General features: G+C 43.7%; 1 protein-coding gene across 5 annotated transcripts in view; it reads right to left on the bottom strand.

Moving 5' to 3' along the window:
• The window catches only part of SLC4A11 (solute carrier family 4 member 11), a 96,919-nt gene that overhangs the window by 69,165 nt on the left and 12,510 nt on the right, over positions 1–15,244 (bottom strand). For 4 of the 5 annotated variants that reach the window (XM_037387917.1, XM_037387909.1, XM_037387897.1 and 1 more), the window contains exon 2: positions 9,934–9,984. In XM_037387917.1, the coding sequence (XP_037243814.1) occupies positions 9,934–9,984 (51 nt within the window). Of the gene's footprint in view, positions 1–9,933; positions 9,985–10,163; positions 10,439–15,244 lie in introns of those variants that run through there. The other variant, XM_037387936.1, reaches the window with a different exon arrangement.

A 15,244-nucleotide genomic window follows, 5' to 3' on the forward strand; every position in this document is an offset into this window, starting at 1 on the left:
TGGTTCCTCCAAAATACATGATGGACACTATAACCTCTTTACAGCAAAGCAGAGCACCCACCAGTGCTGACAGCCCCCCTGATGCCAGAGGAGCTTGGACAGCCCTTGTAAAGCAGAAGTTAGCCTGCGCAGGCTCAAATACATCATATTGGCTTTTTCTTCTCATCCATATCCAGGATTGCGGCCCCGAGCAAGCTGTCACAACACATTTGTGTTTCTCTATCCTTCTTACTCAGTGGGTCAGATAGGAGGCACAAGGGCGGGGGCAGGAAGATTATTTGAACACGCAGTTCAAGAGACCATGGCTCACTTGTTTCCCACTGTCTTAACGCAATTAAGACACAGATAGGTAAATCGGTAAAAGTCAAGCAGGGAAGACTATTTATTCCCCTCTCAAGCCCACTGAAACTGGCTTGATAAGAGCGCAGCAGCAGTGGGCCCTGAAAGCAGAGAGGGCTGTACATGGGAGAGAAGCAGCACAGGAGCTGGAAGAAGGGCAAGGGTGGAGCAGATCAGAGGGCTGGGCAGAGGTCAACGAGGACTCTGGCAAGGGAAGCATCCTCTGTTCCTCCCTCTTTAGGGGAGGAAAGAGCAGAACAAAAGGCAGCCGAGCCTCATGTCCCTTGGGCAAGGGACGGACAAAACAGCTTGCAAATAATCCCAAACCTGGGCTATACAGGAACTGCACTCCCGGGCAGGTGTCTGCTTTGTCACTAAACCACCTCAAGGCTTCAAACCAATCCTGTTTTGAATCCCTAAGCCTATTAGTCTGCCAGGCATTTTAAAATACAAGCAACTCATGCCTGTTCACATACAGGGTCACCTCAAAGTGAGAAGATGTCATCTCAAACTGTGTGCATGGCAGATGCATCTTCCCTTCCCTCTGAGCACGGCTCAATAGCTGCCTCCAGCCCTGGCAGCTGTTTTCCCCTATCGCCTGATGATCACTGAGTGCCACCCCTGCTGCTTGAAGGGCAGCAGATGCCACAAGCAACAGCAGAAGCCATTCAGTTCCTCTAAAAGTTTTGATTGGTGTTTTACAGAACTTCAGAACAGGATCCGATGTAGCCATTGCACAATTTGTGTAAATATCAATCAGGTTTCCATACAAAAGCACAGTCTCGGTAACACTTTATAGCCTGTGCTATGAGCAACTGCTTCAGTGAGGTGGAGGGCAGTTTTAGACACCTTTTCATGCTGCCTCAGATTGACTGGGGAAGAGTCTAAGGTTCCTGAAGTGATGCCCCCCATCCCTATCACTGCAGTTTGCTGCCTTTATATGAAGGCAGCATTTACTAAAGTGCCATGAGCTACATGACAGGGCAAGTCAGACCTCTGCGCATGGGAAGTGCTACTTCAGCCTGAAATACATTCTAAAAGCACTAGAGAAAAGAGATTTCACTCGAGTAGGCAGCCAGAGTACAGAGCTGAGCTAAGGTTGGCCGAGAAGATCAGTACAGCCCTTCTGTACTTTGAAGAATACCTTAAGGTCAGGATGATCCCCCCTCAGTCCACCCTGCAGGACTCATCTCACAACAAAGACAAATGGAAAAGCACAAAACCTGTACAAGGCCAAGGACAGTGAGTACCATCCTTCAGTGCTGCAGGAACAAAATCCACTCTTCGCCCAGCGCAGCCATAAGTAGCAGATGCCTTGACCCTAAGTCTTCCTGTACCTCAGCTCATCCTATGCAACATGAAAATAAGCTATCGGCCCGTTTCATGCAGCTGCTGGGAAGAAAAACCAAAAAACGAAGTTTCTCTAGCCACTCCTCTCTAAAGCATCACCCCTTCCTCTGTAATTTCATGCCTGGCCCAGGCCCGTCTTGCTCGCTCCAGTAACTCAACATGCATCCCCATCTTCTCTCCTTACTTTCATCTCCTTCTCAGATCCACTTCACCTCCCCAGTCCTGCTGCTATCAACCCCTTCACAACTCTGACAAGGTGCCTGCCCTGCAGCTGTTTCACTGTTGAGCTGAGTTTTAAGAGCCCAGGGCTCTGTCAGGAAAAGCAGGGAACTGAGCTGCAGCAATAGGAGGGGGCATTACCTCTCCCACCACTGCTTTAGTGGCAGCTGCACCTGGGGTAATAAAATCAGCAGAGTAGTAGTTAGCAGGAAGCACAACTTCAGCCACATCATATACATTCCCTAGAAAGGCTTAATTGCTCTGTGGGAGCAGCACTTACAGCCTAGGGGCTGCAGACTTCTCCAAGAAAACTAAAATCTTTTCAGTTTCCTGGGAGAAAAGCAACTATATTACTAACAACATCTTCTCAAACCCCAGTTATGAGCCTTATGCCAGACACAGCCCCAGCATAACCTCTCAGTGGGCCTCAGAGGTGACAAAGCAGATCATGGTATTTTAATCAACATCTGCAAGCACACACACTAGCCAGGATATTAGCAGTGCAAATGCATCTACCCACGCTTCGGTGCAGACTCAGCTTAACACGGCAAGCCAGAGTAAGCATCCAAGGAGAAGGTGTCGGGGGGAGATGAGGCATTTTTCCTTTTGGCATTACCAGATGTTGCATGGTTCTGGGCATATGTGCGCTCCACATTTTTTTGGTTAGGCAGATATATTGTTGCTACTGCCTTAGCAAAAGTTACATGGATGAGGTTAGGGTACATATTCATGTAGCTACATTAGCAGGGTAGAATAAGAAAGCTAAAAATCAAGGCTCGTCAAAAGGTATTGTCCTCTGCCCAGTCTCTGCAAAAAATGCTGGCTTTATTTCTGAAGGACCACATTTATGCTATGTTAACAGTCTGAATATTCAAAACAATTTTCTGGAAACCACAGATTTTTACCCTCAACTTCCAAGGTAGTCTACACTACAAGTCTGGAAAAAGTTCTCATTCACAGCACCTGTTTGCTTAACACTGCCTATTTTCTTAAGCTAAATCCAAGCCCCAGCTTCTAGAACCATGGCATGGCATCTCCTCCTCTTCAGAAGAAGTTGCCCCCTCCCACAAAGTCTCTTCAAAAAGTCAGAGGGCTGAAGTTACATTAAAAGAGTTCTTTTGAGCTCATACAATTAATAATCCAGCACTATCAGCTAGCCATGCTAAAAGCCATTTCAGATTTCTCAAGTGGCTTTTTTAGGCTCAGAAGGCAGTAAATTGCAGGACAGTCCTTTTTACTGCTTTTGCAAAACAGCACTTGTGGCCACCTTGCCAGAACATAGCAACAACGGCATGTACTGTGCTCCTGCTGGACTCAGCCAACTCAGACATTTTGCCCCAGATGGAAAGCCTTTGCTTTTCCTAACATCACTGCTTTAAATATTTTTGTCACTGATCCTGATCCATTCAGAACTGAAATCCACCAACTCTTAAGAGTTTCAAGCCATAAACCCCACACAGTCAAATAGCAAGCTCTGCTGCAGTCAGACCATCAAGGGTAGGAGTTGGCTTGTTTTGGAAGAGTCCAAGAGCTATTTGCATCCACTTTCTCAGAAGAATTACAGGTCAAGTACAGAAGGACAACAGAATCAATAATAATACATCTTCAATAGCTTGTAAAGGTAAGGGGGCATCAACCGGGACATAGGCATTATCCTATAATCAGGTCTGGTTCTTTCAGCATCCCAGTGCTCAGCTGTAAGACAGTCTTAAGGCACTCAGAGAATTAAGTCCTGTATCTGCCTAAAATCTAGTCATGGTACTAGCATTAAGTTAAAAAAAATTAATCAACTTCATCTGTTTTTTCTACTTGTGAATTTTCAACTTGCTCTAACAATAGATGCTAATTTTCATGAAAGGCATGAGGTTTTAATTAACCTGAGCTTAAGTGATCAGCCTGAGCTTTAAGCTATCAGAGGGCTTGCTTTGTTCCCGAGTACTGCAGGCTTGCAGATTCACTGCGTCACTCAGAAAATACCTAAATCCCCAACGCTGGGTGCAAAAGGAAACTCAATTAATAATGGAGCCTCCACCTCCATTTTGACCTTTACACTCTGCATAAAAACACAGATTCATGTTGCCTCCAAAGGTTAGATAACCTTACAGTTAATATTGGCAGGGATACTGTGATCGAAGGATTCAGGGGAGACTAGGAAGAACTTTGTGCAAGTGTTATCAGTTCTCCAGTCTGCACAGTATTTTAGAAAAATAAAAGGTTTTAAAGAGCATCCTACTCACACACACACTAACCAAGGCAAACCTCTGGTCACATCTTATGTGCTGATTTCAGCATAATCACCTACTTACCAAAATAGCTCTCCTTTTTCAGACAAAAAGAGTGCAATCGTATTGATAGAAGAGCATCTTTGGGGTAAATATTTGCCTAAATTTTACATGTTCCTGTTGAGGTTAAACTTCAAAGTTCAGGGGTTACTTATTGTTTTGACTCACTGGAGTCTGAAAAGCGATCATGAAAAATTTCTCCCTTGCTAAAAAATTACTCCATTTCAGACAAGAACAATTGCAGTGCTGTAGCCACAAAGCAACACCCTCCAAAGGCTGCTATCAAGTCACATTTTGCAAAGCTGTCTTCCCCCAAATTAAAAATTCAAGCCATGATGATTAAATAAAGCAGTTCTACATACAGGTAGATGCTTGCTAGGATTTTAAGCTTTTCCTTTAGTTCATAGTCAAGAGATACCCTGGCAAGGCTTGCTATTTCTGTCTGAAGGAGATTTACCTGTCGTGCAGCAGGCAGCCACGTGGACGTGGCTTATGCCAGCACAGGAGAAGACAACCGGTGGGAGGTGTAGGGGTTGTCCACAGACCGCGTTGTTGGACTGCTGACAGCTCATTGGCAAGAGAGGTCCAGAGCTTACCTCCCACACTTTCGTTAGAAGACCTCTTTTATTAAGGCAAATATTATGGTTTGGCACAGGTAAGATCAGTGTCTTCTCTGGGTCATCTAGATGGGATTTAGACAAGTGTCCTCCAATCCCAGCCCCTCCGTGACTAGCTTAAGGGGCAGAAGAGCTGGGGAAGTGTTGGGTGATGCTTCTTAGCTCTTGAGCATCACTGGGAGCCCATCAGGTGTGGATCTGCAGCCTTTTGGAGTAATGACCACCCTCTGTAGAGATGTCAATCCATTGCCTAAACTTTCAGAGTGCTTCAAGACCACAGATTAAACCAGAACCTCCTTTCGTAAAAAAAAAAAAAAAAGGTAGAAAGTGTCTAGCAGGTGAGTCACCAAGACCAGACCTGCATCCTTTAAGTAACACATGCCTCCACTACTGGTCAGCCACAGCTTCAGTCACATGTTTCCAACCCTATTTCAAGTCAGTCTTTTGTTCACCAAGAACCAGATGGAAACAAAATTTCCCCTGCTACTTCACTAATAATTTATAACAGAACTGAAAGAACTGATCTGCTACAAAAAAATCCAACACCCAGGCACTTTTGAATTAATTCCAGTATTGTATTTTGCAGCCAGATTTCTAGGAAATGTTGTGAATAATCCAAGTAATTCAGTGAGGCTTTGTTTTTATTTATTGTTTTGTTTTTACAAAACACAGCAGCACGTGGAACTTCAGTTCTGTACCAGAACTCACAGAAATCAGGAGTGTTCATTTTATTGTAAGCCTCCTGATAGTCAGTTCTCAGAAACAGAAATTTGCAAGAGATCTGCAAGCCACCTCCTCTAAGGTTCTCCATAGGTAGCAGTAGTGCTTCTCCTCTCGGTAAACTGAGCATCTCATCAGGGGAAACCCATTGCAAAGGATTTGTTCCACAAAGACATTTTGATTAATCTCCTAGTTAAGCTACTGATTCTAAGATAAAGACAAATTTAAAGAAGAAAAAACCCCACAGCACACTTACCAAAGGGAACTGCAAACTGAAAAACAAGAACAACCAGATAAAATGTATCAAATCATCCCAAGCCAGAGTGGGGCCTTGGAGCCCTTCAACACAGCTGCAATTTATTGTGCCAGCAAAACCAATTAATAAGTCAGAGAAGACCAAGCAGTGAGGGATTTGCTGAGGAAGACAAAAATTTATGCTGCAATATCTGTTGAGCCAGCTTTAAAACAATGCAACAATTCAGATATCCCCAGCACTATACTGGGACTCCTTCATTTAGATTTTGCAAAAGGAACTATAAAGCCTCCAGTTTTGCGTCTTAACTGACCCAAGAACTTTCTCTGATAAGAAGCTCATCATACACTAGCAGAATTTAATCACTTGCAGCTAATAGCAATGCCTTTAGAGCTAATCTACTTGTAGCAAGCACTGGATACTTCCCCACCACCACCAAAGAGGATGCAGGAGCCTGACAGCCAAGAGACAATGTGGGGCTTGATGAGTAGTTATTCTGAACATTGATTACCAAGCTGCATTTCTTCAGGACTCCAATTATCTTCAGGTGTGCAGTAGCTCTACACAATCATCTCATTAATCACTTAAATTTGCCAAGAGCACCACTCATTTGACAAAACATTGCTGAAGATTCAAATGACTTCAACACACAGCCTACTCATGGGGCAGGGCAGGGGGAACACCAAGTATTACTGAGCTGTGCCAGGTTTTATTTGCTTGTACAAGAGGCTTGTTCCACAGACACAAAAGGAATAAACACATGGATTTTCATCAGCAAGATGTGTCAAAAGACAACTATCATAATGATGTACATAGGCTGCAAACAGAACATGGCCAACAGCTGCCATCATACCTGCTGCCACCACACTGTCCATCAGAAACTTCTAACTGGGCAAGCACAAACTTACCTACTTATTTTTCCTCTTAATGTTACCTCTGTAAAACTACTAAACATTATTTTTTTTCTCCCCAGTCATATTGCAAGTGTTTACCCTTCCTCAATGAGCCAAGGGCCAGAAAAGCAGCTTTCAGTCAAGTTCTTCCAGCAATAGAGGAAGACCAGAGTATGCTGGAAACTGGAACTTGTAGCTAAAAAACATGGGTTCCTTTGAATAACTCTCCAAATTTTTAGCCAGTTAAGAAGTTAACAAATACATTGGTACATGGTTTGGACCATAACAACCCTCTGAGCTTCCAGAATATTCATATCATTCATATCAGTCATATCCCTGGAAGCATTTAAAAAACACATACATGCAGTACTTAGCAACAGGGTTTACTGATGGACATGGCAGTCCTGGGTTAACAGTTGGACCTGATCTCAGACATCTTTTCCAAACTAAATGATTCTATGATTTTAACATCCATTCACTAGTAAAATCATTCCCAGGCTTTCCTCAGCAATTAACAGAGCTACAAATTATTAATTACTTCAGTAAGTTTTTATGAACAACAAAAAGGAGACTCTTACAAAGCAGTGCTTTTGGCTTGCAGCCAAGATTACCCTCACTACAATGGTTTAACCTAAAACTGCAGTCTCAGCTTTGAAGTTTTAACATTGCTGCAGCTGCTATTGAGAGCACAACAAGGGTAAGAAAAGAGTGAACTGGCAAAGGCAGACACAGTCTCTGAACAGAGACTCAGATATGGTCAGAAACAAAAACATCCCAATTACTAAGGATACAGAAAACCATATGTATATGCAAGATCTCGGAGAAGATAAGCAAAAAGCTCAACTGCAAAGAGCAACAGCATCAAAAGATGTTTCTCAATGTTTCTCTATTGAGCAGGGGGGGGAGGAAACCAAATGCTAAAGGAATCAGATGAAGAGGTTGGTGGTTTTTTTTCTTTGCCCTCCCCAACACACAGCTTAGTGGGTTGGTGGGGTTTTTTTTATTATTATGTTAAAGGTGGGGCAAGAGCATCTCCTGGTCTCCACAATGGACTAGCAGATCTGGACAAGTGGTGCCAAGAAACAGCTTAATGACTACATAGCTCCATATCAAAACAAGTAGTTTTGAAACTACGTGAAGAGGTAACTTCTTTCTCTGCAGTTTCCTCTAGCCCTGATTAAGTTTTTGGGTAAGGCTTCAAGAATCTGAGTGCATGAAACTTCCACACAGAGTGCCAAAGCACTGCCTCACAGAGAAATGTGAATATTCACACTAGCAAGCCCTGAGATGTGCTGTCTGTATATTCTGCACAGGAACACACAAGCAATCAGGCAGCAGAAGGTGACTCATCACTCAGCAGCAACTGAACTTTTAGAAAAGGTCAGTTTGTAATGAGGAATGAGAATGACAGCAGATTTGAGCGTGAAATAACCAAGAAATCCACTGTATTTTCAATCACAATTAATACAGCATTCAATACCACATGCAGGCTGAAGAGGAACTTGCAGGCAGCCTTCCCTCGTTCCCCCAAAACATGCAGAAGCACAATAGGAAAGAAGTATACACAGTTTCATGAAGTCCTTATTTAACAGTAGCTCTGAGGTTCTGTCTCCTTAAGATAAAGGAGGAAGCTGAGTAATAACACAAATAGGGCAGAAATAAACCCTTACTGCCATGGCACCATGTTGAAAAAAAAAGCATATCTTATAGAAGAGCTTTGCACGGGGAATGCCACAACTACAAGTATGTGCTCTAAAAACAGATCTGCTTTTCAGGTTTTTTTTGTGTGTTTTGTTTGGACAGTTTGAAGAAGACAGAGTCCTAGAAAGGGGCATGTAGAGCTTTCCTACATAAGATGCTAGGACAGCCAGCTGCACTTGTGTTCCCTGTGGCAGGAGATCTTGGGGTGAAGCAGGTAGCTCCAAGAGACAGCCACCTTTGTCCTTCCTCCAAGAACAGCAGTATTTTTCCCCAAGCCCTTACACTTCTCTCAGCCAAAAGCTGGAGGCTTAATCATCTCTCCAGGTCCCAACCTGGTTCACCTTCTTACATTCCCAGTCCTAAGGAAAGGACAGGGACATCCCAAGGGGCTACAAACAAGCCAGGGAAGGTAGGAGCAGGGCTACCCAAACTTCATGCCTTCAGAAAACCTCCTTGAGGTCTGGCATTAATTTCTGCCCCTCCTGCAACTCAACCCAGCCTTCTGAAAATACCCCTTCCTAGAGATGAGAGTACTTGCTTCCAGTTTCACCCTTTTGCTCCTAGAAATTGGATCCATATTACACTTTCAGGGAAGGCAAGCAAGCCAGTGCCAAAGGAAGCACTGTCAATAGCAATGCTGGATCTACTGCAGCTGATGTCTGGCAGACATTCAGCTTCGCCCTTCCCAAATGTTAACCTGAGACTTAGTCCCCTGCAACAAGAAGGATGAGCCTTGTGACAGCCACAAGCATCTACAGGCCAAAGTAACTGGAACGTTCTAGTCTTCTGCTCTCACCATTTGGAAGAGCTGAATACTCCAAGCACTACACCTTCCCCCAAGGGCAAAAAGCCTCAGGCCCTTAGAGACTACATCCTCAAGAGGTTGATCTTGAGCAGAACTCTCAGGCTGATCTCTGCTTAACAACCTCCACACATGCCATTACTCCAAAATCAGTAGAGAATTTGGGACTTCACTGCACTTCAAGTCTGGTTGTGCGATACTTTGGCCCTTTATCAGTACAGTATCTCTAAGAGCTCAGCCACCTTTGTTGAGACAGATGATAAAAGTTGCCAAATGCCACAACTTAACCTTGCTTCAAAGAAAAAAAATAAAATCTTAGCAAGCACTTTGCACTGAAAGATGTATTTACCAGAGCCATCCAATATTTTCCTGATGCTCTTGGCAGGTTGTCTCCAAAGGGATCTGACACCTACACATTATCTCCACTCCAGAAAAAGACAAGCAAATACACCTGCCAGCCTGTATTACAGGAAAACATGAGAGAACTTGAAAAACAAGGAGCCACCCAGAATAGTCACAGATGACAACATGAAGATGATTATTTACTGTTTTGAATATCTAGAACATCTAAAGGACTTAAAAACGCAGAGTCTGCTTCCAGTACAAGATTACACAATCACTGTGCAAGACTGTCTTTGCATGCTGCTTAAGCTAAATGGTTTTCCTATCACCCGTTTCAAGTTCTCAGCTAACCCTGTAGTGCAACTCCCCCTCCAATAAAGCAACACTATGTACAAAACAGTCAAATAATACTTGCCACTCTCTTCAAAGAAGTATCCATTTCTTGACATCGCTGCTGGTGGAGACTCTAAAAAGACATAAAGAGAGGAAACATAAGAATCATCAAGATGCTGAATATCTTTACCTTGCTGCTAAACTCACTGTTAGCCTGGGTTACAGCAGAAAGCCAGTCCCAAAATACTGCAGGCACCCAATTCTGCCAGATGTGGCAACTTTAATCTTTTGCTTATTGACTTCAACATTTACCAGAACATCCTATAGAGTCACTGCCTGAAAAAAAAAGTTAAGCAGTCTCAGGCTGGGACCACAAAACAGCAAGACTAAGGTCAAGACAAGCCTGATCATCTATCTCAGTGACCTATCAAACCTGAACAAATGCATCCAAAAATAATACAAGCTAAGCATCTAAAGGCTTTTATCAATAAACATAAGCCATAATGAAGTCCAGGTTGTAGCTTATGCTCATCTAAAATGCAGCAGTTTAGTTTAGAAAAAACAACACAGCTTAGATGGGAACAGCATTTCACATCCTATTCTGCTGCTCCTAATCATTAGGATATCCCAAAACAGTGCTTGGCACTTGATGATAAGCACCAGAACACTGCAGTCTTCCTTGGCCCGCTTCCGGAGCTGGGGTCCTGCAGCAAACCCCATCTGCACCAACAGGGTCTCATGAGGAAGCCACAAGCGGGAAATAACTCTGACCAAGAGCAAACCCCTAAACACAGCAACACCAGGACTGAATCCCCAAGATTCATTATGGAACATGCTTTCTTATGTAGTGAGTCAGTTCTGCAATTAACTGCTGGCAAACTGGGTATTTGCCATGCAAAGAGATGTTCAAACATCACAGGAGCTCCTGCTTTCAGGTGTGATCAAAGTCTGGTACCCAAACCCAGCCTGGCTGGTTTTAATACTAACAATATCTGACAGTTCAGACTGCGTGGGCTAGAAGCAGCAGCTTTTCTGTACAGGTGTACGCTCCATTTTATGATGAGCTAACAGAGTGCTATTACAAGCCTTGAGCAAAAGTCACCCAAGCAGCCCCTTCAAAATCTGCTACTAGATGCTGCCTCTTTATATGCTTCTTCCCAGCCAAAATGCAATCAAAAAGAGGAATAGATTTGCTCTGTCTTTCCCCACTTCATTAGGCTAATCAAATGTTACCTACGCAAGCCTGGGATGAATTTGGGCCAACAAGGAAAGAGGTTTTGCCTGCTTTATTGTTCTACAGATTAGGCTTCCTGCTTTTCGTTTGAGGTATGAGACAGTTTCCCAAAGACCCTTTCTCTACCCCATAACTTTTGGCTTACAGGTTATGTGCTTTTTTTTTTTTCCCCTTTCACAGTATGCCACATTTCAAGCATCATAATTCATCACTGTCCACCGGGAGCCTTTGTGTGCAAGACGGATACAAGTCACATCACTGACGGTAGCACCTTCCAACCCTAACACTTGTCACAGCCCAGCATGGCTCCGATCTTTCATGCAGACAGCACTCGGATGACCATTAAAAAAAAAAAAAAACCCAAAAAAAACCCACACCACAAACCCGAGGGCAATTCAAGTGTCTGGTCCAAGAAAGAAACACAATGTTCCAAGTTCATCCCAGAACAATGGGTTGAAGGAACAAATGCACAGTGGCCAAGGGGCACCCATTACACGAGTCAATTGTTTCCCTCCACCTGGAAGGGAAGGAGAAGATCCATCCAGACCGATTAGCATGCTAATGATCAAAGGAAAGTTTTATAAAGAGGCTCTTATTGTGTAATGATTGCATTTACGTATTTCAGAGCAACAAACAAAATATGCCTAGGCAGATGGATTACCCAAGGAACTGACATTCCCATCAGGATGGTATATCAATTTCTCATTTCTAATATGACTTCTGAGGAAGACTGAAGCAACATGCTCAACCTTCACTAGGCAAAGTGAGACACTGTCTGCTTTTTCTTTAACATGCCTATTTCTATGGGTTGATAATGCCCTATGAATACAAATTCAGAGTTGGTTGGTTTCTTCATTAGAAATACCTTCTAACCGCGGCATCGCCTGGGCTCACATTGCACCTTTATGGGAGACTGGTGTGGTTGTTGCTTGGACCAGGCACGAAGAGGGCAAGGCTGGGGTATTACAGCAGGCAGTGCCATTTCATTAGGTGGCACTCGTTCCTCTGAGTCACTAATGAGCAACAGTCCCCTAGGCAACATGCTCAGGCAATTATGTTGGAGGTGCTGTTTTTTCAGATGAGTCATAAAACAGAGGTCTTAACCTTGTAATTAAAAATGCAATGGCACGTTTGGGGGGTGGGGGGTGGGGAAGTCAGGCATTCACCCTACTAGGTCCTGGCTAAAGTCCAGCCTTGATAATTTGTCTTCTCCCTACATAATGCTATCCCATAGGACCAATGGGATTCAGACATCAAAACAGGCTTGTTGGAGCCTTTTGAAAAGTTGCTACAACTCCCACAGAAGGGGCTACGCACATTAACATCAGGAACAGTGTGTAACATGCCCAGGAGGCAAAAGGTGACGGGGTGTTTACACAAGTCCAGACACATGCACAGAGCTTTGGGACTAGCTTAAAGGTCAATGCATTAGCAGAAGTAGAGGTAGGAAGGGTAAACTGGGGCCACATCATCTGCGTCTGAGAGTCTAGCGAAAGCAGCATCCACCTACCTTTTGAACTGAGCAGAACAAAGGAGACAGGTTTGAGTAAGAGTGCAATTAATATCTGTCATCCTTATGCTGTTAGCCCCTTTCTCCCCATATTTCCCCAGTCAGTTTAACACAAGCAAGCATAGCTTATGTTTGTGCGGTGCTACCTAAAGACCATGCCAGCTAGACCATACTTCAGTGCATGCTCAGTGGCAGTCAACAAGGCAAACACATCAGTAGGTTCCATATGCCTCTCCTTTCACAAGGCTTACGGGATTTTAATATCCAAAGTCTCAGCTCCTTAGTCATGTTTTGCTGAAGAAAGGAGCAATGGGTTTGAGTTGTGCAGAACTGACAGCAAGGCAGGGCCCTCTTTCTCTAGCAATAAGATACATCCCCACAGCCTGATGCACACACACCAACCTGCATTTCCTCTCCCCATCTCACCTCTGCTCTCAAAATTAGGAGGTCAACCGAGGGGCAGTTAAAAACAGTAATCAATGCAAGTGTTTAGCTTAGGGGAGCCTGGGCAGGAATACAAGTCTCCAAATACCTTAGAGATCAACACTACAATGCTCCAGGGGTTTGCTTGAAGCAGCAAAACTGTTTCCACAAAGTACAAATCAGCCCCCTGCACTAGCCTTTGCAGGCTGGAGGAAAAGACCTACGGCCTGAGAAGCACTCTATTGCCACAGGGTGGGAGTTCCCCTCTCCACACCAGCACACCACATCCCTCTGGTCCACCAAGCCCATGTTGCCAGTTCCTATCCCCCAAGCATTCTTTCAGAGAGTTCATCAATTCAAGAATTCGATGCAAAGCAATTTCAGCAAGACATAAGGTCAGGCTTCTAGAGACAAAGCTGGAAAGCATTATCCCAAGGAGCTAAGATACACAGCACAGCAACTCACTCCCGTGCCTCTAGTATCTTTCACTAAGAAGCTTATATCCTCACTCTCCAGATTCTGCTTTCTCATCCAACGCCTACAAGGACAACCAAACTCCCTGATTGCTCTCCCTTTCTAAAGGCAGAAAAAGATGCCATCTTCTGTTATCTGCCAAAAAGCACATGGTATAGCTCTTCTGACAATTTAAGGAGTGCTCATTTTTAAGAGTTAATTTCCTCCAGCAAATAAGTTTTTACTGCCACCCCACCTTATTCCCCACAGGGATGTCTTTTAGATGAGACTAAATTGGACAGGCATTAAAAGTGTCACTACTTAGTTGTTCTTTTAAAGGAAAGCTTCTGACTAGTTTCTCATCCCTTTATGAGTGTTGAATTCAAAGGTAAAAGTGAAGAGTTGAAGCACTGAAATGCTGCAAAATGGAAAACAAAGCCTGTTGCTATAGACTTAGGGATACGGCTCAAGATTTCAGAGGTAAGCCCTTTCCCTTGGTGCAACTGCAGTGACTCCAAGAGCCACCGAGGGGGAGGTATTAAGTTTACTACTTAACTGGTAGGACAGTCAAGTTTGCTGTCATTTAAGGTGCTTGGTCTTAGGACTAGGACCGATCAGATGATCCACAGTGGGAAGCAGCAGATAAGAAGTGGGTATACTTCCTGATTTCTTACATTCTTACCATTTTTACAGTTAACAACAAAACCCTACCGTGCCATCCTCCATTATTAAATTCCTGCGGGGAACGTGTCTCAGATATAATAACCCATTTTAACTCTCTTGTTTTAGGGTTAGTAATAAGTTCTCTTGAGCCTTGCAATATTATTCCAATATTAGTGGATTACAAACAAAAACACATTCTCTGGATACTTCAGTAACTCAATTACAATGTTCTGCTGCTGGCATCTTCCAAGTAAACAGCCCTTTGCAGCACAAACCTTGTATTGAAGGCAAAACAGAGCTCTCTAACAAGCTTTCTACAAGTGGTACTACAGACTTTGGCTTTTATGACTTCCCTCCAGTAAATCTCTCCAAGTTCTAGTCTCTTGATATTTAGTTGAGTTCATTTTGAGGCAACACCATTTTTGAGTTACTGGAAAAGTACTTCTTCATTTACAGGCCCTTTAACATCGGCTGCTCTTGGGTTGTCTCTGAACACAGGCTGCCTGTACATCAGGAACATTTACTCACCCTGTTAAGTACTGATCAGAAAACATTAGGTACCTTCATGTTTTACTCAGGGTGTGCTCCAATATCCCGATTTCCACCACCTTCTTCAACATTGTTTTGCTGGAACTCTGAAGACATTTCTGAAACTCATCAGCACATGCAATGTCCTCACCTTAAAGCTGAATAAAGCAAAACACTGCAGCCTCCTAGCAAGAAGTTACAAGAAGAATCACTTGTTCAGCTGAAAAAGCCTTTAGACTTTCCCAGTTTCCTCCCAGAAGGAATACCAATTCTCAGTGTGACAGACCAAACTACCCAGTTATATGGAAAGAAATCTACTTTCCAGAAGGCATGCAGGGCCTTAGCTTTGAAGCAAGATTTTAGCCACTCCAAGCTGACTTCCAGGACTTTGTCAGTCAACGCTAGAAGTGTCCATCACTACCATTAAGTAGTTAGGAACCAGCTTCCCTACGTGATGGGGAACGTTGCAGTTAGTTGCACTGCCTCAAACAGCTCTGGGACCAAATCCAGCTTGAACGAATGTATTGTCTCATCCAAGGCTTTGATCTGGGAGATGATGACAAGGCTACCTCTGCCCAAGCC

Source organism: Falco rusticolus, chromosome 1 (genome assembly GCF_015220075.1).
Source record: "Falco rusticolus isolate bFalRus1 chromosome 1, bFalRus1.pri, whole genome shotgun sequence".
Taxonomy (NCBI): Eukaryota; Metazoa; Chordata; class Aves; order Falconiformes; family Falconidae; genus Falco; species Falco rusticolus.